This window comes from Macrotis lagotis, chromosome X, assembly GCF_037893015.1.
Source record: "Macrotis lagotis isolate mMagLag1 chromosome X, bilby.v1.9.chrom.fasta, whole genome shotgun sequence".
NCBI lineage: Eukaryota > Metazoa > Chordata > Mammalia > Peramelemorphia > Peramelidae > Macrotis > Macrotis lagotis.
In genome coordinates this window covers 498,073,413-498,097,808 of record NC_133666.1, presented here as the reverse complement: position 1 = coordinate 498,097,808, position 24,396 = coordinate 498,073,413, and the positions used below count along the sequence as shown (strand labels likewise).

Genomic DNA, 24,396 nt, shown 5'->3' with positions numbered 1-24,396 from the left:
GGGGGGAGTAAGATTGGGGGGGAAATTGTAAAACTTAAATAATATCTTTAATAAAAAATTTTTAAAAAGAATATTCACATTATCTCAGATATTACAGTTGATGAATTTAGGTTAGCCCCATGACTTGATAACTCTACATTTTCCTTTCAATTCTCAGGCATTTTTTGATCTTTTGTTTTATACTTCTTTTATGGCATTCTTAGATATCAAGTCAAACTCAATAAAATTTGGTGACTTTGAGAATTTATTAGGTTCATTCGAGAGATTGTTAGGTTCATTTCTGGATTAGCCATCCAAGTTACTACAGAATTGAGGGTTTTTCCAAATAGATGTCTTATAAACTTGTCTTGTTCTATACTCACCCTAGAAGAGAAGCTAGATAGAGTGCCCGCCCAAGGAGTCAGGAAGAAATGAGTTCAAATTTGGCCTCAGATACTTGATGTTTACTTACTAGCTATGTGACCTTGGGCAAGACATGTAACACCATTGAACCACCAACCCCTCCCCAAAATAGAAATATATCTGTAATAACAGAAATTAGTAGGGCAATGATGGACTGAAAGGTAGCACAGTAGATAGGGCACTAGCCTTGGAGTCATCAGGATGGGAGTTTGAATTTGACCTCAGACACTTGACTCTTATCAACTATGTGACTTTGGGCAAGTCACTTAACCCTGATTACCTCAAGGTCATCTTCATTTATCCTGGGTCACTGGACCCAGATGACTCTGGAGGAGAAAGTTAAGCTGATGACAACTCACCACCCCCTTGCTCAAATCCAATTCACATACTTGTCCCAGAATCACCTCCACTGATGTCATGGTCTTCTTTGAGAATGAAGGACAAAGGTCAATCTAATTCCAAGTCCATGGCAGTAGGATAGGACTGAGGATGTAACCTGTTATTTCATTGATATTTTGAGATCCCAGTGAGGAAAATTTCTGGACCATTGTAGGTAGGTGTTCCTTCTCTGCAATTTAGAATCTTCAAAAATTGCCTACAACATCTGAAATATCATAAAGGTAGTATTTATCAGTATGTATTTGAACACACATATTGAATATGATCTAAATCATATTAAAATAGAGAAATATTTATCAAAATAAATAAGAATAAACACAAAATAGATAACATAACATTTTAAAACAAAGTCAATATGCAGTCCACAGGGCTCCCTATATAGGATATAACTCCTGGGCCCCATTTCACTTGAGATTGACACTGCACTACACCACAATTGCATCTCAGATGTCTGTAAAAGAACCAAGTGACTTCAGATTTGGCAATATCAAAAAAAAGAGTCCCTGAAGATGCTTAAGCTACTGTCATTCAGACTGTTCACGGAATAGAAATGAAAACTTTGATTCAGGAAATCTATGATTTCAACTTGATAAAGCCCCATGCCTGTTACACATTTATGACATTTTATCCCAGAAGGTCTAGTGCTTATCCAGGAAACTGATTCCATGAGAAATGTCTGTGGTGGTAGAGCAGCTCCTCGGCCTTTACTTGTAGCTCCTAATGTTGGTTTTCAAGGCTTCTACAATCTAGATTAAACTAACTTTCCAGGCTGACTGAGACTAATACCCCCCCATATATTCTACATTTTAGTTTAACTGTTATTATCCATCCCATTTTTAATTCTTGCTCAACTTCAGATGAGGGTCTCATGCTGTCTTCCAAAAGCTGTCTTATTTGCTCTGTTGATTTAACTCCCTTTATTTAAGACCCACTCTGCTGCTACCTCATCTATAAAGCCTTCTCTAAGACAAACTCCCAGACAAAAGGAATCCCTTGATCCTCAATTTTTTCATATCATTAGACATAGTCCTCCCCTTAGCACTTGACTACATTAACCAATACATTACTACTATTTGAACATTAATGCTTTTTACTCATAAACACCTTCTTCAAATCCAGTAGATACTAAGATGTTTGCAAGCAGGATTTATGTCTTAAAGTCTTTTTATCTTTCACTCCTAAAATAATGCCTTATACATGGTAGATGATGATTAATAAGGAGTTATTGAAAAATATTGAATTTATCATGATTTTAGAGTAATTTTCTTTTTATTCTTTATATTCATCAATAAATATAAAGCATCTCAAGATAAAGAAAATCAAAAAGAATAAACTTGTGGACTTCTTTACATTTTAAGAACCAATGAGGGGGTGGCTAGGTGGCACAGTGGATAAAACACCAGCCTTGGAGTCAGGAGTACCTGGGTTCAAATCCAGTCTCAGACACTTAATAATAACTGAGCTATGTGGCCTTAGGCAAGCCACTTAACCCCATTTGCCTTGAAAAAACCTAAAAAAAAAAGAACCAATGAACTTTTCAACATTGATTGCATATAAAGAAACACACAAACACATACATACACACCTAATTTAACAAAGTAATATATATCTTCTATTTTGTTGGACACATTTTTGTACCTCTTTTTTGTTTTCTTTTGTTCATTTAGAATGTGTTGATGCTTTATATACATATATATATGTATATTTTTACCTGATTTTATATTATGTGTGTGCATGTTAAAAAAGAAGGGGTCCATTTGGAGAGGAGTTAGTGAGTAATGACAGATGTGGGAAAAAAGCATTTTTCAAAACACCAATGCTAGGGCACACACATAAATTAGGTGCAACTCATCATAAATGTGATTGACTATAAGCTGTTGAGTATAAGTGCCCTTCATAAATGACAGATTCCACTAGATTAATGTTCATATATTACCTTTTTAGAATCACATTTCCACTGATAATTCTCAGAGATTAGTAGTCAAAGAACAAGGAATTCTGTAGAGTAAATAATTTAAAGAACCACTTCCAAGGTACTTTTTATTATTCATTATCATCATCAAACATATGTTGAATTTGTTTAGTGCACCTAATACATTCCCTAAAGGAAGTATGACCCAAAATTACCTTTGCACTTTACTCTTCCAGTCCTTTAGTTACTGCCAGAGAGTTAAACAAATATGGTTGTTCTCTACTAGATGATATTCAATATGAGCACATGAGTTACATAAGCCTACTGACTGGCTTTCAAACTATCATCTTTTCAGAAACACCTAAAAATAGCCTATGATGTGAAGTTCAAGATTCAAAAAGATCTGGTTATCCTTAAAAATTTTTCTGTTATGGGAATATCAGTTCTGAAATGTTGAAGACCTTTTACAAATGGAAATATACTTTCAGAAAAATGGAGGAATGGACTTTGGGGACATGTTAGATTGAAGAGTATCCTATATAAATTGATCTAATGACAAAGGTCAAGTCTTTGATGCACTCTGCTTTGGAAATATTTGTTCATTTTAAACTGGAGGCAGGGTAAGCTACCAGACTGTTGCCTAACCATTTTTACTTCCTTACATAGAAGCATTTGAATATGTTTTATAATCAAGTCTCCAAGGCTAAAATGAAGTGGAGAAGTGTAATAATAGTTAATATTTATATAGCATTACCTCCCTACCCTAGCAGCTAGTAGAAGAGGTAATGTGGTTTAGTAGAAAGAATACTGATAATAAAGACAGGAGAACTGAAAGGGAATTACCGCTTTTATTAATACTGGCCATGTGATTTAGAGCAAATCTTTGATTTCCTGAATTTCAGCTTCCTTATCTACATGATGAAGCAATAATTATTTGCATTGTCTGCCTCACAAGATTGCTATGAGAAAGTGCTATGTAAACCTTAAATGCTATATTACAACATTTTTATTACAAATGTGGAAAAGAAAATATGCCTTCCTCACAACTACACAGCTAGCTCGCAGAAGAAATACAAATGGCAGCCTTACTCCAGGTCTTATGTCTTTTCTGCCATAAAACGTTCTCTCTTTGTGACAGATACATCAACAATCTGATCACTTGTCTGAAAAAAATGAGGGCAAGATAAGAAGTAACTCCAGTCAAATTCCTGGTACTTTCCTAAACTATCATCCCTTTTAATGCCACTTTATGCTTTTTAACATGCTTTCAGAACCATTAAAGTACTTTTGAAGTATCTTGGCAATTCAGGACCTTATTACCTCTGTCTGGAATATTACAAGAGTCTCCAAATAGGTGTACAGGCTTCAGTTTTTTCCCTACTTTTCACTTATTCTAAATATTGTACCAAAACTAGTTTACCTAACTTAAAGGATGATTTTAGTCATTCTTTTGCAAAAAAACAAGTCTTCCAATTGCTTTTAGTCAATTTATGACTAAACAAATATATAGTATATGCCTATTATGTGCCAAGACATTATATTAGGTATAATGGAAAATAAAAAGACACACAAGACTACATTCATCCCTTTAAAGAGAGTGTGAAAAATTGGAAAGCTAGAAATAGGAGATAATTCAGAGATCATCACTACTTCAACTCTCCCTTATTTTACAGAGGAAGAAATTGAAACCAAGGAAAGAGAAATAATTTGCCCAAAATTACATAAGTATCATTAGAGCATGATTTGAAACCAGGTTTTATGATGCCAGAGTCAATAATTTTTCAACTGTGATATGCTAGATGGCATATGTATTCTCTCTGAGATAAGCTGAATTTATACAACTTTCAATGCAAAATAATAATAATATTTATATAATGCTCTAATTTTTCAGAGTACTTTTATATACATTAACGCATTTGACCTCACAATAATCATATAATTTACATACCACTGGCAAATTATTTCCATTTTACAGAGAAGAAAATTGGGGTTGAGAGGTTAAGAAACTTGTCTGTGATCCAGAATTCAGATCCAAAATACTCATGTGACTGGTATGGTCAATAGTGCTATAAGAATTGGAAAAAAGAGGTTATTAGAGACAGGAGGAAATTAGAAATGTTTTATATGGAGAAGGGAGGGAAGCAGAGCTAAAAAACAGGCTTTAAATGTGAATAAGTTTGATGGGAAAGTATCATCCTGAGATAGAATTACAGGAGAAGGTACAAAGCTGGAACACACAGAGTATGCTAACGAGAGAGATTGAGATCATTTTGATCATTTTGGCAATGCTTTATGCAGAAGAGTCATGATAGAGAGAGATAAAACTATGATTGGTTGTTTACTTGGGTTCTTGTCTGCATTCTCAAAGAGGGCCAAACCTACATCACTATGTTATAGTCAAGTTGCAACAAGTATCCAACTGTAGTTGATCAATGAGCTCAATGTATTCTAATTACAAATAGTTCATGTGAATATTTGTAGTGAGTTCTCTAAACTTGTACATTTCACATTGCCTTTGAGCTTCTTCAATTATGCTTTGCTTATAGAGAACAATACCCTCTCTGATACTGGGCAGTCCTGTTCCAGTGTCTCTCAGGTGGCATAATCAATTCCAAAATTCTTAAGAGATCTTGAAAGAGTTTTTATGTTTCTTTTTCTGATGCACCCCTCCAACTTTGAGCACTTGCCCTGTATAATTTCTCCATAAAATAGTCTTTTTTTGGCAAGCAAACATTTGCCATTCAAATAACATGACTAGTTTATCAGAATTGTGTTCTCCAGAGTTAGCTCTTGAGAAGTTTAATTCAAGAAAAGACTTGTGTCTGGTACCTGCCAGTTGATGTTCAAAATCTTCCTAAGACAATTTAAATGAAAATGATTCAGTTCCCTGGCATGGTACAAGTACTATCCATGTTTCACAAGCATACAACAATGAGGTCAACACAATGGCTCTGTATATCTTTGGTTTGCTAAGCAATCTAATTTTTCTCTTCCACACATTCTTTTTCTTTTGGAGCCCTCCAAATGCTGAGCTATGGTGAGTTTAAGGGAAGACTAGTACCTCTGCTATGAGTATTGCTGAATCCTTTTCACAGTTGCTTTCCACCTTTGATGTCCACCTGAGCCAACTAATTCTCATCTGTGATTCCAAGTTATAAATATGTCTGGAATATATTCATAAATTTTATATATACATATATGTGATATATAAATATATGTAAATAAATTATATATACATATATATATATATATAATATAGAGAGATGCCTATGGTTAGATATATGCCTATGGATAGAAATTATCTGTGCCTGATCAGGTCTAAGTCATCTCAAAGATAACTGTTTTTCCTCCATTGTGCAGTGGCCAGACAAGAAACCCCAGTTACTTAGCTGGGAGAGGGACAGGCAATGTCAAGAGCTACCAGAGGCTTGTCTATGCCTCCCACAACCAAGAAGAACATTAGACCAGAATTAAATCTAACTATTAGCCTCTCAATCCTCTAGGCTAGGGATATGAATCTATATTCAAAGAGAAAAATCACTTACCTTTTTTTTCTCTCAGGAAGAGGATAACCTTGGCTTATATTCACCAGCTTTGCCTCACCCAACAAAATTCTGAATATATACAAAAATATCACTACAAGTAATGAATAAGTAAATTATTCATTCAAGGAAAAAAGCAAACAGAAAATAAGAAGAGTCTGCAGATGGAATATACAAAGTAAAGCACAATAAGGACTGACTTCTCAGGCATGAAGTTTCCCTCTAAGTAGTTGCTATTTGTTAAAATCCCTGGAGATCAAGGTATACAATTTCAGTCTCCCACATATGTCTGTGGCACAATGACTACATTCAAAAATTCACAATTCCTAAGTCTATTTCTTTTAACTTGCTGTCTATATCACTCTTTTCCCCTTGTGTCTCTGAAGTCTCCACAAATTTAATGTCTTTTGAGTAAGTTTGCAACATCATGTTCAGCAGTCATATCTCATTGACTATATAGCATAAGATTATTCCATTGCAAAAATTTTCCCCAGGCTCTGATGGAAACAGGCTTATGTGAGTTTAGAGATGGTCAAGTTGCCCTTCATATTCTGGGACAAATTTTCATAGTTCAGTGAAACAAGGGACCTGAGTTTGAATCCTGACTCAACACTACATATATGACCTCTAACAAATCATCTGACCAAAATTGGATTTTGGTTTCTAATCTATAAAATTAAAAGATTGGAATAGATTACCTGTGGGTTCTCTTCTGACTCTAGCCCCATTTTTCTAAGAGCTCATTTTTTTCAATGCCATCTAAGACTTATACAGTTCAAAGTTGAAACATATGATTGTTATGAAATACTATTATGCTATAAGAAATAACAAGGGGAATGGTTACAGAAAAAAACATGGCAAGACTTCTATGAGTTGATGAAAAGTAAAATGAGAAAAATCTGTTATTCAGTAATATTGTCATGATAATCACCTCTGAAAAATTTGGTTATTCTGATCTACAAAATGATCCAAGACTATTCCAAGGAATTATGGTGAACAAAAGACTACATACCTCCAGTTAGCAAACTATCAAATCTAAGTTCAAAATAAAGAATAATTTTTTCACTTTCTTTATATTTTCTTTCTTTTTAAAAAAAATTACTAATTTGGAAATGTTTTTTATAATAGATATCATATTACTTTCCTTTTTAGTAGGTGGGGTAGGGATGAGATGATGGGAGAGAATTTGGAATTCAAAAATTTTTTAAAAGGTTAAAAATAAATAATATGGTCTGAGCCAAGATGGCAGCATGAAGGCAGGAATTTCTGGAAACTTGTTGCCCCAAAAACTCCAAAAGCCACCAAATTATGATGCTAGCCAAACTTTAGAGGAGCAGAACCAACAGAAATATTGAGTGATACAGTTTACCAGTCCAAGACAACTTAAAAGTTTCACAGGAAAGACCTGTTTCACTGGGACCAGGGCAGAGGGAAGGGCCTGTAGTACTCCACATCTCAGAGAACAGACAAGAGAGCAGTCAGAGCCTCTCATAAGACCTTGGAGGAATTAAGGTCACTGTGGATTGTCCCCAAACCCTGCAAAGCCTTGGAAGTGTGGTAAATCATTCATAGACTGAGGAAATGAACTAACAAGAGAAAAAGAAGAATCTGATCATAGAAAATTACTTTGATCCTATGGAGGACCAAAATATATACTCAGAAGACAAAGTTTAAGCTTCTGTACCCAAAACCTCCAAGAGAAATAGAAAATGAACTCAGGCTATGAATGAGCTCAAAAAAAAGACTTTGAAAAGCAATTAAAGAAGGTAGAGGAAAATTGGAAGGAGAAATGAGAGTAATGCAAATAAACCATGAAAACCAAGTCAACAGCTTGTGAAAGAAATACAAAAAAAATGCTGAAGGAAATAACATATTAAAAACCAGCTTAGGCCAAATGAAAAAAAAAAGTAATACAAAAGGCAAATGAGGAGAAGAATGTCTTAAAAATCAGAATTGGCCAGCTGGAAAAGGCAATAAAAAAAACTCTCTGAAGAAAGTAACTCCTTCAAATGCAGAATAGAACTAAAGGAAACCGATGACTTTGAGAGAAATCAGGAAGAAATAAAAGTTTCCAAAAAAAACCCAAATTAGAAAAAAATGTGAAATATCTCATTGGAAAAACAACTGACTTTGAAAACTGATCCAAGAGAGATAATTTAAAAATTATTGGGCTACCTTACAATCATGACCAGGAAAAGAGCTAAGACTTAAGAAATAATAAGGGGTGGCTAGATGGCTCAGTGGATAGAGCACTGGCCCTGGAATCTGGAGTACCTGAGTTCAAATTCAGCCTCAGACACTTAATAATTACCCAGTTGTGTGGCCTTGGGCAAGCCACTTAACCCCATTTGCTTTGTAAAAACCTAAAAACAAACAAACAAACAAACAAACAAACAAACAAATAACACAGCAAAATTGCTCTGAGATCCCAGAAACAGAGGGAAAATAGAAATTGAGAATTTCACCAATCACCTCCTGAAAGAGATTCCCAAAAGAAAAACTTCCAGGAATATTATAGCCAAATTCCAAACTCCCAAGTCAAAGCCACTACTGTGACTCTATAATCAGGATTACGTAGGATTTGGCAATCACACAGGATTTGGCAGGGTCTACATTAAGGGCTCATAGGGCTTAGAATGTGACATTCCAGAAGGCAAAAGATCTTGGTTTATAACCAAGAGTGAACTACCCAGCAAAACTGAACATCCTCTTTCAGGGAAAAAGATGGACTTTCAATGAAACAGGGGACTTTCAACCTTTCCTACCGAAACAACCAATGAATAAAAAGTTTGATCTCCAAGTACAGGACTCAGGTGGACGAGAGAGACTAATTATGAAGAACTTAATGATGTTGAACTGTTTGTATTCCTGCCTGCAAAGAAGATACTGATGAGTCATATGAACCTCCTCATTTAAAAGATCAGTGAGAAGGAGCATAAATAGACAAAACACAGGAAGGAACTGAATATAATGATAATATAGTAAAAAGATGGAGTCAATGGGTGATAAAGGAAAGTACTGCGAGGAAGAGAAAGGAGAGGAAGAAGGGGCTAATATATTTCATATAAGAGTCAAGAAAAAGCTTTTACAATGGAGTGGAATGGGGGGGAAGGCAAGGGGTCGAATGAGTGAGCCTTCATTCTCATCAGAAATGGCTCAGAGAGGAACTAAAAAATACACTTAATGAGGAATAGAAATCTATCTTACCCTAGAGAAAAATGAGAAGAAAAAGATGGGAGAATGGGGAATGGGGGAAGGGAAGGGGAGAAGTAGCTAACGGAAGAGAGGGAAGATTATGAGAGAGGGTACCCAGATACAACACATTCCTGAACAGGGGCAGGATGAAAGGGAAGAGGGAATAGAATAAATGAGAGTGGAGAGGAATAGAGTGGAGGGAAATAGTTTGTTATAGCAACTATTGAAGCAACTTCTCTGGTGGCCTTATAATAAAGAAAGCAACTCATCCCAGAGACAGAGCCATTAGAATCTGAACACAGACTAAAGTACACTTTTTTCCTCTCTCTCACTATTCTTGAGGTTACTCATCTTTATGGGGTGGGGGGGGATAGAGGCAGGGTTTGTGTTTACTCTCTGAATAAGATTCTTGTAATGATATAAAATAAATAAATAATAAGTTGATTTTCTTTTAAAAGTATGCTGTTTAAACTATAAATTGTCTTTCTTATGGAGAAAACAAAAACACTTCTGGAAGGCTCCTTACTCTCTCGGTTATCAGGGTGATAGGATTTTTTTTTCAGGAAAAAAAAGAAAAAACACTAAGGAAAAATAATAAAAAGAAAATGGAGATGTAGAGGTAGAATAGAATATTACCTAAGTCATTATTTTAAGCAGATTTTAAGCAAAGTTTCAGTTCTGAACATTAGCATATTGAAATGGCCAAGCAATTATATTCTGGGTAAATTCATTCACTGGAGAGACTTTGAGCTGTGAAATAGTCCTTGGTGCTCGCCAAAAGTGTCTAATAATGCCATTCCAATTTTCCCACACACTGTATGTAATTCATCTCAGCTGGTACATGCAGTGAATACTTATATCAAAGGACTCATTCAAATTACATCAATAAATTCCTCATCTGCTTAAGTGGTGCACAGCAAGATTTCTATCTCTGTTCAACCATGCTCAACACAGAGTTCATACCCTATTCATGTAAATAATACTCTGAGGAAAAAAATGGAAAAATAAACAGGACAATGGAGACAATGAATGAGTTAAAGGGTTTTTGATTTGTGTTTTGGACATTTTTCACCTCTGATGCTAAAATGACAGATGTAGAATAATGAGGTCACTATACATTGTGTCTTGTTGCAACATTTTTTTCTCAAAAGGTATCAGAGCCATATAATACATATATATTATGTATGTATATATATAAAAACCTACATATATACACATGAACATATACATACACATATTATTTAGAGAGAAATATATGATATATATGCTTTTATATATTATATACATTTATTTATTGAGAGAGAAAGAAGAAATATTATTTGTGGAATTGTCCCAATTCACCATCTCTCTGCATTTGAATTTTCATTAAATACAATAGTTTTGCAACTAAATATTTTGAAAAAATTGATAAAACAAAGTTAAAACCTAAATAGATTTCTTTTGCTGTTTAGAGAGTTTCAATGGCAAAAAATGTTGACACTGAGGAGACAGGAAAGAAGGCCCACTGAAGCTTTGGAGCTTTACAAAGGCTATGGGTCTCTTGCCATAATGGTAAAAAAGGACTATCTATGAAAAAAAGTTACCTGAATTCTAAGATACAATTTTGAGGAATTCAAATGTTACAAATAGAAAAGACAAACAATAAAGGTCAAAAGAAAAGATAAATTGTTGTTTGACAATTTCTGATAAGATGTAATGAGGTAGCACATGTCAAATGCGTGAAGATAACTGGGATGCATGTTTTCTATTTTGAAAGTCATGTAGAGTTTCCTAAGACTTATCAACCCTTAGGTTGACCCTCTATTCATGTTGATTCGCATAAGGCTCCTGCCAGGAGAGATCTAAAAATCATTTCAAAGGATTATTAACTCATGGGAAAATGGCAGCACAAGTGGTAGTCTCTACCCTGCTGTCAATTAAAGGTTGTCACTTCAACTATCCAGAAATCTGCTATAGAATTTTTATGCTAAAAGCAGATTTGTCAACAGATTCCTGCCTTTTCTTATTGATAATTTCATTATTCCAAATGTAGAAGCAATGATCAGAAGAATCACTATTCTGATATAATTTCTGCCCAAAAAAGAGGATCACAAACTTAACAATGGAAAGTACCTTCTAGACTATCAAAACCAACTCTTCTCACTTAGCATATGAGGAAATAGAGTGGAAGAGGTTTAGTCACTGACCAAGAGTCAACAACTAGTAAGTCTATGAGGTGAGATTTGAACCAATTCTTTCTGACTCTAAGACCAATATGGCTTGTTTTATTCTACACTAACACTAATACAGGTGCTAAAGTTGAAATAGCCTAAGCTTTGGAAAGGAATGACTAGAGTGAGAATCCTAGAGAGACAGAGACAAAGACAAAGAGAGAGAACAGCTAGTAGAAAGAGCACTGGGTCTCAGTCTAGTCTCAGATACTAGCTATATTACTCTGGACAAATCAATTAATCCTTTTTGCCTCAGTTTCCTCATCTGAAAAATAATCTAGAGAAGGAAATGGAATATCACTACAGTATCTTTGCCAAGGAAACTCCAAAAGAGCTCATGCAGATACAGGCATACCTGAAAAATGCCTAAATAGGTACAACTAGATGGATAGAAAGATAGACAGACAGACAGACAGATAGATGGATAGATAGATAGATAGATAGATAGATAGATAGATAGATGATAGACAGATTAGATAGAGAATCCTAGTGTGGTTGGTATAGTATTCTTCCCAGATTTTGGTAAGATGGAGTTCAAAGAAATAATAAAAAAGAATCAGTGGAATACGATGACACAAACTAATGTATTTATATGGCAGAAGAAAACTATCTGGAGGTGCTGCTGCTGCCAGGACTCATAAGGACAAAATCCCTACCCTTCCCTTTTCAGTCTTCAGACTTGCAGTCCAATTCCAGGTAAACCACACCAGTAGAATCTTTCTTTTGGAGATCTTATAAAATCCAACTCAGTAGTCAATCAGGGGACTCAGTGATCCCCAAATTTTCTTCATGGTTAGCTGCAATCACTACTATTTGTGCTGGAGAGCACATTGGAGACAAGACAACAATATAATAATATTATTCTATCAAGAATGAAATTCTGATAGAGAAATTACAAGTTATTCCAACGAGAAAGAAAATGGGGAACTGTCCATGGAAAATAATATAAATCAATTAACAAGCATTTATTTAAGATATACTAAGTATTATGGACTTTGTGAAGTGTTGTTGAGGCAAAGACAAAAACAAATGAGCCCTTATCCCAAAGAAACTTAAATTTTATCAAGGAAAACAATATACATGTACACACATATATATATATTTGCATTTATATTAAATAACCAAATACAATATGTCAAGAGAATAAATATAAAGTAATTTCATTGAAGACAATAGAACTGGTAGGGTAAAAGGATCAGAAAAGAAATCTTGAGTAGGAATTACTACTTTAGCTGAGTTTTGATGAAAAAAATATAGATTTTTGAGAGTCTGTTATGAGAAGGGAATGTATACAAGAAAAGAATAGAATACACGAATAGAAAACACAGAAAAGAAGGTCATTTTGCCTAAAATATAGAGTAAGAGATCTATTCAGTTAAATTATGTTTAAAAAGAACTTGTAAACCCATTCTGTAAAGTAATTTGCAGAGTTAATGAATTATGCTTATCTTTTGACCCAGTCACACCACTACTAGGTCTATTCCCGAGAGAGAGAGAGAGAGAGAGAGAGAGAGAGAGAGAGAGAGAGAGAGAGACAGAGAGAGAGAGAGGGAATGGACTTGTAATTTTCATCCTTTTGGGATGAGAAAGAACTAGAAACTGAGGGGATGTCCAACAAATGCCTGAGCAAGTTATGGTGTATGGATGTAATGATGAGGATATCTTGTTCTTCATTCTTGAAGAAGGTCATGCATCTGGAGGTGATGCTTCAACAAGTACGTGTATTTGATTTGAGTGAGGGGATGCTGTGCTAGGTCAATTTCTCCTCCAGATGTGAATCAGAAAAACTGCCGATGACCCTGGATACAAAGTAATGAGAGTTAAGTGTTTTGCCCAAGGTCACACAGTTAGTAAACATAAAATATGTCTGAGACTCCATTTGAACCTGTTCTCTTGATTCCAGGACCAGTGTTCTATCGACTGTGTGACCTAGCTGCCCTTATTATGCTATAAGAAATGAAGAAAATGATAATTTCAGAGAAAATGAGAAGACATTTATGAACAATTGCAAAGTGAAGTGAGTTAAACCAGAGAAATAATTATTCAATAACAGCAATACTGTGAAGATAATCCACTTTGAAAGACTATAGTAATTCTGATAAACACAATGACTAGCCACAAATCCACAAAACTCTTGATGAAGCATCTTATTCACTTCCTAATAGAGAGTAGAATGCAAATTGAAGGCTATTTTTTTCTCTTTTTTATTTTTTGGATATAATTAATGTGTGATTTTTGGTTTGCCAGTTACATATATATATATATATATATATATATATATATATTTCTGATCCAAGAATAAAAAACCCTTTATGAACTGAGAACTATAAAAAGATCAATTTGGTTATTTTAAGAACAAGAAGAACAGGTAAGGGATAGGACTAAAGCTTAGAATAAATGGAATGAAGATTAAAGACAAAGGAAAGATAGCAGAAATACTCAACTCTATATTTCTATTTTTCCCCTACCAAGGAGAATGAAAATTGCTATGCTATGCTATGCATTTTTCTACCTCGATACTTACCCCTAATCTTCTCCCAAAGATTTGTGAGGGTTATAGGAAGGGAGACTTATACAATCATAAGGTCACAAATTTAGAAATATAAAGGACTTTAGAGTGCACAAATTACAATTCTCTCCTTGTACAAATGAGTAAACTAATGCAGAAAGAAGTAAATGATTTGCCCATATCCCACAACTATTGTGTCTGAAGATATAGTGCCCAATCATGTTGCTTCTGACTGTTAGCTATATTTTGGGGCCATGGGATAGCCTTTTTGAAGGGCAGGCAACTTCTCCACTGATATACAAGAAGGCTCATCCTCAGTACATATGGCCATATCTCATCAGCAGCAATATCTTCTATACACTTGATCTGTTTGATAAAGAAGTAAACATAATTATGAAAAAGGTATTAAGATGACAATGACCCAAAGAACAAAAAGATAAAATACAGCTCTACTCACAGGTTGTCATCCGTGTAGTGAAGTTTCTCACTGGACCAGTGTTGAAGTGTAGGTTCTAGCACTTGCTTCTTGGTATCCTAGTAGTTCTCCCTTCACAAAATCTTGTATTCTAGAATCTGAAGATTCTCTTCAAAATCTCTTCAGAGCAAATTTAGAGTACTATGTTTAGTTCTGGACACTTCATCTTGAGAAAGATATAGATTAGCCGGAGTACCACAAGATAAGTACAAGTATCTTGAGAATATTGGAGACTATATCACATAAGCATTAACTGAAGGAATTGGAGAAATTCAGTCCAGAAAAAGAAGGAATGAGAACTGGCCTTAAATACATGAAAGGCTAAGATGAGAGAGTCAATGCATTCTGCTTGGCCTCAAAACAAAAGTAGGAGCAACTATTGGAAGACCTAGAGAGGCTGACACAGGAATGATGGCAAGAAAAGTTTTCTAATGATTTTTCATAAAGTAAATGTCAAGAAATAGTCAAGGACTTCCAGTCATCAGCCAAGATGGCCAAGAGAAGCTAGGCACTGTGCTAAGGTCTCCTGGCTTTCCCTCAGAAGTAATATGAATCAAGCTTCTTAACGGAATTTAGATCTACAACACCCAGAAAGAGAAGTAAGGAGAACATCAACCAATAAGGTCTGTCTCAGTGGAGCATGGATGAGCTAGAGGCAGAGAGCAGAAAACTAGTGCAGGGGTGGTAGGGTAAGGCCTGGGACTAACCTGATAAGAGCTGCAGAAGCTTTGGCTTTGTGAGTGGCAGGCAGGAGAACTCCAGTGGAGCTGGAGGGAGAGTTCCAGAGTATGGCTAGACATCAATCCGGTAACCTAAGCTGGGCTGGAAGACCAGGGCCTTGAGCCCCATTTTTCAGTGGAGTCCCCCTGTTTCAAGATGAGTCTCCCTATCACTGTGGGAGAAAATGACTCTTTCCAGAGCAAGCACAGTAACCCTCCCCACCCCCAAATCTTCCTTGCTCAGATGTGGGCAGCAGATTTCCCTCAGTATTGAGTGAATAACAAGGAGATTATCTATCTAGTCCAAAGGCCAATCCCTTGGATTATCAAGGACAATTCAGACCCTGCTGTTCCCCCCACCTCCCTAGGCCTAGGAAGTGAGCCACTAATGAAGATCACAGACACTCCAGAGAGAGCCTCTAGCACCCCTACTAGCTGGTACACTTGAAGTTATGAAGCTTAGTGAACTAAACCACTAAGGATTTCAACCCCAAATGTCTGTGAACAAGCCTCTCCCCAAACACATGATTCTAGGGAAAGGAAGAAAAGCCAGTGGAAAGCAGGGGGGTGGGGTTCTCATCAAAAGCTACCTTGAAAACAAGGATCCTAACTCAGAGAGAGCTAGAAACTCTGACAACAAGATGAATTGGCCTACAATCCAGAAAGACTTCTTAGAAGAGATCAGGAAGGAGTTTAAAAATCAATTGGGGGCAGCTAGGTGGCACAGTGGATAGAGCACCAGCCCTGGATTCAGGAGTATCTGAGTTCAGATCCGGCCTCAGATATTTAATAATTACCTAGCTATGTGGCCTTGGGCAAGCCACTTAACCCCATTGCCATGAAAAAATTTTTTTGGAGGGTGGCTAGGTGGTAAAGAGGATAGAGCACCAGCCCTGGAGTCAGGAGTACCTGAGTTTAAATCCAACCTCAGACACTTAATAATTATCTAGGTGTGTGGCCTTGGGCAAGCCATTTAACTCCATTGCCTTTCAAAAAGAAATTGACTATATTAGGGCAGCTAGGTGGCACAGTGGACAGAGCACTGGCCCTGGAGTCAGGAGTACCTGAGTTCAAATCCGGCCTCAGACACTTGATAATTACCTAGCTGTGTGACCCTTGGGCAAGCCACTTAACCTCATTGCCTTACATAAAAAAAAACCTAAAAAATCATTTGGGAAAATTGGGAAAAGAAACACAAGAGAAAACTAACACCCTGCAACAAGAAAACAAATATTTGGAAAATACAATTGAGCAAATAGAAAACTTCAAACCTAGAATTGACCAATTGGAAAAGGAGTTGCAAAAGGTAAACGAAAAAAATTCTTCTCTAAAAAAAAATATTGGAATTTGTGGAAACTAATGACTTCATGAGACAACAAGAATCTATTCATCTATTCAACAAAACCAAAAACCCAAAAACCAAAAAAAAAAAAATAGAAGAAAATGCAAAATACGTCATCAGCAAAATGGTAGCCCTAGGGAATAGATCCAAGAGAGACAACTTAAGAATCACAGGGCTTCCTGAAAACATTGAGGATAAAAAAAAGTCTGGATTCATGTTTCAGGATTTAGTGTTGGAAAATTGCCTTGATATCATGGAACCAGAGGGCAAAATAAGTTATTGAAAGAATACTGAAAGGGATCCCAAAATGAAAACATGAAGGAATATTGTGGCCAAATTCCAGAACTATCAGACAAAAGAGAAAATCCTGCAAGCAGCCAAAAAGAAACAATTTAGATACCAGGGAGCTACAGTAAGGATTACACAGGACCTGGCTGCATCAGCATTAAAGGATTGAAGGGCCTGGAAGGCAACACTCTGAAGAAAAGGGGAGCTTGGAATTCAGCCAGAATTCACTATCCAGCAAAACTGAGCCTTCTCTTTCAGAGGAAAAGATGAATATTTAACAACATAGGAGACTTCCAAGTTTTCCTGGTGAAAATACCAGAGCTAAATAGAAAATTTGGACTTCAAACAGGAAACTCATGAGATCCATGAAAAGGGGAAAAAAAGGGAAAAGAAAAAAACTGCTATCCAATAAGATGAAACAGGCTATATCCCCACCTGGGAGAAAGATTTTCATAATTCTTGAAATTTGTAACTCTATTAGAGAGAATATACTTAGCCAGAAATAATGAATACTCATGACTTGTTCTTGACCCTAATAGAATGATTTAAAAATAATATCTCCTTAAAAGGGGGGGCTGTAAAGATGGGAGGATGGTGGAAATTGAATGGGGTAATTCACATTACATGAAGAGGTACAAAGGACATTGCTATAGAGGGGAAGAAGGTAAGAAGTAAGAACAGCCTGAATCTTGCTCTCATCAGATTTGGCTTAAAGAAGGATTAACATTCACAAACTCAATTAAGTTAAGAAATTTATCTTACCTTTCAAGAAATAAAAGGGGAAAGGGAGAGGGGAGAGAAAAAAAGATGAACTAACAGAAAGAATGAAAGGAAGAAGGAGCAAAGGGAAAGGGGAAAGAAAGGGGAGGAGTTGGATATAAGGGGATAAGCACACTGATGGAGGTGGTATTCAGAAGCAAAATATTGGAGAATATGTATAAAGTGAAAAAAGGGGAAGATACAAAACAGAGGAAGATGGCATGGAGGGCAATGAAGAGGTAGTATTTATAACTTTGAAATGAATGGGATGAACTCTCCCATAAAATGTAAGCAATTAGCAGAATGGATTAAAAACCCGAATTCTACAATATGCTGCTCACAAGGAACTCATTTGAAACAGAGAGCTACATACAGAGTAAAGCTAAAAGGTTAGAGCAGAATATCTTTTCCTTCAGCTGAAGTGTAAAAGGCAGGGGCAGAATCCCCTATCTCAGACAAGTAATCTGCAAAAATAGATCTCAGAAAACTATATCCTTCTAAAAGGTACCATAGACAATGAAACAATTTCAGTACTAAATATATATACATACACCAAGTGGTATAGCATCCAGATTCTTAGAGGAGAAGCTGAATGAGTCACAGGAAAAGACACCAAAACTCCACTGGTGGCAGACCTCAACCCCCCTCTCTCACATCTAGATAAATCTAATCATAAAATAAACAAGAAGGAAGTTAAGGAGGTAAATAGAATGTTAAAAAACCTAGACATGGTAAACCTTTGAAGAAAATTGAATGGGGATAGAAAGGAATATACTTTTGTCCTGCATTATTATTCCATGACACTTATGCAAAAATTGACTATAGAGGACATAAAAACCTTTTAATCAAATACAGAAAGGCAGAAATAGTGAATACTTTCTTCTCAGATCATAATGCAATAAAAATCATGGGCCATGGAGAAATAGCTCTAACACTAATTGGGAAATAAATAACCTCATTTTAAAGAATGGGTGACTCAAACAAAAATCATAGATAGAATTAATGATTTCATCCTAGATAATGACAATAATGGGGAAACATACCAAATTTTATGGGATATAGCCAAGGCAATTATTAGGAGATATATCTTTAAATGTTTACATGAATAAAATAGAAAAAAAAGAGGAAATCAATGAACTAAGCATGTAACTAAAAAAATTTGAGAAAGAAAATATTAAAAGCTCCAATTAAATAGTAAATTAGAAATCTTAAAAAACAAAGAAAAACTAATAAACTCAAAAGCAAGAAAACTATTGAACTAACCAAGAGTTGGTTTTATGAAAAAATCAATAAAATTGATAAACCTTTGGTTAATTTGATTTAAAAAAGAAAGAAGAAAATCAAATTACTAGCATCATAAATGAAAAATATGAACTCACCACCAAAGAGAAAGAAATTAAAGGAATAATTCAGAATTATTTTGCCCAACTATATGTCAATAAATTTGACAATCTAAGTGAAATGGACAAATATTTACAAAAATATGTTGCCCAGGTTAAATGAAGAGAAAATTAACTACCTAAATAACCCAATTTCAGACAAAGAAACTCAACAAGCCATCACTGAACCCCCTAAGAAAAAATCTCCAGGGCCGGATGGATTCACAAGTGAAATCTATCAAACATTTAAGTAACAATTGGTTCCAGTTCTATATTAAACTCTCTTTAGGAAAATAGATGAAGCAGGAACTCTGCCTAACTGCTTTTAGGACACCAATTTGGTGGTGATATCTAAACCAGGAAGAGTCAAAACAGAGAAAGAAAATTATAGACCAATTTCCCTAATGAATATGGATGAAAAATTCTCAAATAAAATATTAGTAAAGTGATTACAACAAGTTATCATTAGGATAATATACTATGACCAAGTAGGATTTATCCCAGGAATGCAAGGTTGTTTCAATATTATGAAAACTGTTAGTATAATTGATTATATCAATAACAAGTCTATCAGAAATCATGATTATTTCAATAGATGCTGGAAAAGCCTTTGACAAAATACAACACCTATTCCTACAAAAAACACTAGAGAGTGTAGGAATAAATAGATTGCTCCTTAGAATGATTAGTAGTATCTATCTGAAACCATCAACAAGCATTATATGCAGAGGGGATAAGCTAGAGGCATTCCCAATGAGATCTTGGTGAAACAAGGATGCCCCCATCACCACTACTATTCAATATGGTATAAGAAATGTTACCTTCAGTAATAAGAGAAGGAAAAGAAATTGAAGGAATTGGAAAGGAAGAGACAAGGCAGACTCAGAAACTCTATGAAAACAACTATAAAACATTTTTTACACAAATAAAAACAGATTTAAATAACTGGGCAAATATCAACTGCTCATGGATTGCTTGAGTTAATAAAATAAAAATGACAATTGTATCTAAATTAAACTACTTATTTAGTGCCTTACCAATCAAACTTCCAAAAAATTACTTTAATGAGCTGGAAAAAAATTGTAACTATAGTCATATAGAGAAACAAAAAAATCAAGAATATCAAGGGATTTAATGAAAAAAGTGCAAAAGAGGATGGCTTAGACTTATCAGATCTAAAATTATATTATAAAGCATTGGTCATCAAAACTGTCTGGTACTGGCTAAGAAATAGAGTGGTGGATCAATGGAATAGACTAGATGCAAAAGAGACAGCAGGAAAGGATAATAGTAATATGCTGTTAAATTAACCCAAAGAATCCAGCTTCTGGGATAAGAACTCTCTCTCTCTTTGATAAATAAAAAAATGTTGGGAAAATTGGAAGTCAGTATGGCAGAAGTTGGATTAAACCAACAGCTCACATAAGATCAAAATGGGTGCAGGATTTAGACATAAAAGTATTATAAGCAAACTAGGAGATCAAGAATAGTTTACCTGTCAGATCTATGGAAAGGGAAGCAGTTTATGACCAAGGAAGAGATGGAGAACATCATTAAAAACAAACTAGATAATTTTTATTACATTAAATTAAAAAACTTTTGCACAAACAAAACCACTGTAATCAAGATCAAAAGAAATGCAGTAAATTGGGAAACAATTTTTTGAGCTAGTATTACTGACAAAGGACTCATTTTTAAAATATATAGAAAACTGAATCAAATTTATAAAAAAAGTTCTCCAATTGACAATAGTTAAAGGATATATATGCAAAGGCAATTTACAGATGAGGAATTCAAAGACATCCATAGTTACATGAAAAAATGCTCCAAATCATTACTGATTAGAGAAATGCAAATTAAAGCATCTTTGAGGTACCACCTAACACTTCTTAGATTAGCCAATATGACCATAAAGGATAATGAACAATGTTGAAAAGGATGTGGGAAATCCGGGACATTAATGCATTGTTGGAGCTGTGAACTCATCCAACCTTTCTGTAGAGCAATTTGTAATTATGCTTAAAGGGCACTAAAAATGTGCATTCCCTTTGATCCAGCAATACCACTACTGAGTCTGTACCCTGAAGACATCATGAAAAAGGTTAAAAATATCACTTGTACAAAAATATTCATAGCAACTGTGTGGTGGCAAAGAATTGGAAATTGAGTGAATGACCAGCAATTGGGGAATGACTGAACAAATTGTATTATATGTATGGTATGGAACATTATTGTTCTACTAGAAACTAGGAGGGATGGAATTTCAAAGAAACCTGGAAATACTTGCATGAACTGATGCTAAACAAGATGAGAAGAACCAGAAGAACATTGTACACCATAACAGTGACATGTGGGTGATGATCAACCTTAATGAACTTGCTCATTCCATCAGTGCAATAATCAGTGACAGTTTTAGGGTATCTGCAGCAGAGAATATCATCTGTATCCAGAGAAAGAACCGTAGTGTTAAAACAAAGACAAAAAACTACTACCTTCAATTTAAAAAAAAAGTTGTCTCATGTACTACATAATTTTGCTGTCTCTAATATTATATTTATTCCTCAAGGATATGATTTTTCTCTCAACACATTCAATCTTAATCAATGTATAGCATGGAAATAATGTAAAGATTATCATACTACCTTCTCTGGGAGGGGGATGAGAGGGAAAGTGGAGGAAAATTGTTAAATTCAAAACCTTACCAAAATGATAGGTAGAAATTACTATTGTATATAATTGGAAAACAAATAAAATCTTTATAAAAAAGAGGTAGAGTCATAAGTAAAAAACCATTTCTCCTTTGGTGCCCCATTCAATTTCCTAGCATCACAGAGGACAGACTATCTTAGAGATGACAGCTGTAGAAAATCAGTTAGATGATAAGCTTTTGAAGACTCAGTAGTGAGATCAACAATTCTCAAAAAGATATTGGTGATGGAGACATTAGAGAGAGGTAAGCCCTCGAGAAGATTTATTATGGTCACTGATCCTTGGAGAGTTGTCCATGGGCCAAGTGTGAGATCAAATCATAAGGTGAAGGGTTGATGGTATCCCCAAGACATTAGGACTCTACGACAAAGTCAAATGCCTATTTTGGTGGCATACTATACAGTCTACCTACATCATTATTTTATGAGCTCTTCCAGGATATTTGCTTTCTATTTTCTTCAAATGATTCCCCAGTTCAAAATGGAATCACACCTTAAAGAGACGATTTTTGGATCCCAAGTAAAGAGCCCTGGATTTGAAACCAAAAGGCCAGGGTTCAAACCAAGGCTCTGTCACTTACTGTGTGACCTTCAGAAATGTTTATAGGCCTCAAGTTTCCTGAAATGTAAAATGATAAACTTGCTCTAGTAAGGTCTAAATCCCTTCTAATTAGAAACCTCTCATTATATGATAAAATTATTAGTATTAATTATATCTGTACACAAAGATTTTTTTTTGTTTTCCCATCATCAGAGATTCCTCTGTCAGGTATTTCCTAAAGTTTATTTACCAGAATGTTGAAACCTTATTCTTCCTACCAGGTGACCTATTTCAGTTCTCATCTCTTCAATAAAGTTTTCCTTTGTCACTCAGCCAGAGTAATTTTAAGACTTAAAGATACTAAAAACTTGGCTGAGGTAACATGGGAAGTAAGCAGTAGCAGGAGTTGAATCCAATCTCTCCAACCATGAATTCAGTAAACCTTCCACCTGTTTAATATGACCTCTGTCTCTGACTTCCTATAGAAGTTAATAATAAATAAACACTACTAATAACTAGCATTCATAGAGTACATAATTTTTAAAGTACCTGTAAGAATTGTTTCCCTTCATCTTCACACTAACTCTAGGAGTTAGGTACTCTTATAGTTATCTCCACTTTACAGATGAGGAAACTGAGGCTGAAAGGTTAAATGATTTATCCCAAATCATACTTCTAGCAAGTCACTAAGGAAGAACTGGACCTAAGGTCTTCCCGATTCCAGGTCCACTGTGCCACTTGTATGCATATTCTCTTCTTTAATATTTTTACCTCCATCCAGTACACGTGTTTATGTATGTATATATACATAAACATTAACACATATGTATATGGATATATGTGTATGTGTATATGTATGTCACATCTCACAATTAAGCTCCTAGAAGGTAAACAGCATGTCTTTTATGTCTTATTCCACCCCTCACCCCCAACAAATAAGTGTTTTTCACATTTCATCCCCATTCTTCAAATCTTCACACAAAAGGGATCATAAAAAGTTGGACCTGACTGAAACAACTCAAAAAAAATTCCTCCGTATTTTAATTGCCTTTATAATCCCATGCATTTTATTTAAAAATGTCTAGCATGAACTAACTCCTTCTTCCTCATAGATGCTTAGTCTTTTTTCAAAGCATAGCCCAGTTACCAACTTCTATATATGGACTTTCTGATCCTCTAGTTATTTGTAACTTCTTTTTCTTTAAATACCTATATTACATGTACTTTTTCTTTTGCATATCTGTTGAATACTCCAGAAGACAGAGATTATTTCATTTTTGTCTTTGTATCACCAATACACAGTTCCTCACTAAATGTTAAATGGAGATGTTCTGATGGAAATTAAAGTATACTGAGGCAACAAAGATCCTACTTTGGTCAATTTATTAGCTAAACTAGCAATAACCAATAAATTAAGATCAATGACTCCTCAATAGTCAAAGACTCCAAGTAAGATATGGTATAATCTTTTATAGTGATTAATAGGATAGCAGAACAAAATCTGGAGAAATATCTTGAGAAGTATCTTCTTCTGAATGACTAAATGTTTTGATAAGGAGGTGAGATGAATGTTACCCTTGTTCCTCCCTTTAACATCACTGGGAGATGATGCCAGTTCACAAGTGATGGAATTAAAGGCATAACTTCATTCTACTGAGCTTCCTCTACTGCATCTCACAGATATTTTTTTACAATATTGAAGGTTTGTGGCAGTCCTATATGGAACAATTCTATCAGCACCATTTTTTCCAATAGTATGCAATCATATCAAGTCTATGTCATATTTTGGTTGTTTTCACACTATTTCAAGTTTTTCATTATTATTTTATTAGTTATGGTGATCTGTGATCAATGATCTTTGAAGTTAGTATTGTAATTATAACTATGCCTATATAAGACAATGAACTTAATTGATAAATGTCCTGTGTATTTTGTCAGCTCCACCAAAAGGTCTCACTCCCTCTTCTTAAGTCCTTGAAGACAGTTCCCAGAAACAATATCATATTAATATTAGGC

At 35.0% G+C, this 24,396-nt stretch overlaps 1 protein-coding gene across 2 annotated transcripts in view; it reads right to left on the bottom strand.

The window, feature by feature from the left end:
* Positions 1-810: 810 nt before the first annotated feature.
* The window catches only part of GALR1 (galanin receptor 1), a 56,314-nt gene continuing 32,728 nt past the window's right edge, over positions 811-24,396 (bottom strand). For both annotated transcript variants that reach the window (XM_074203330.1, XM_074203331.1), the window contains one exon: positions 811-1,006. In XM_074203330.1, coding sequence (XP_074059431.1) covers positions 907-1,006 — 100 coding nt within the window. In that variant the 3' untranslated portion in view covers positions 811-906. The remainder of the gene's footprint in view (positions 1,007-24,396) is intronic.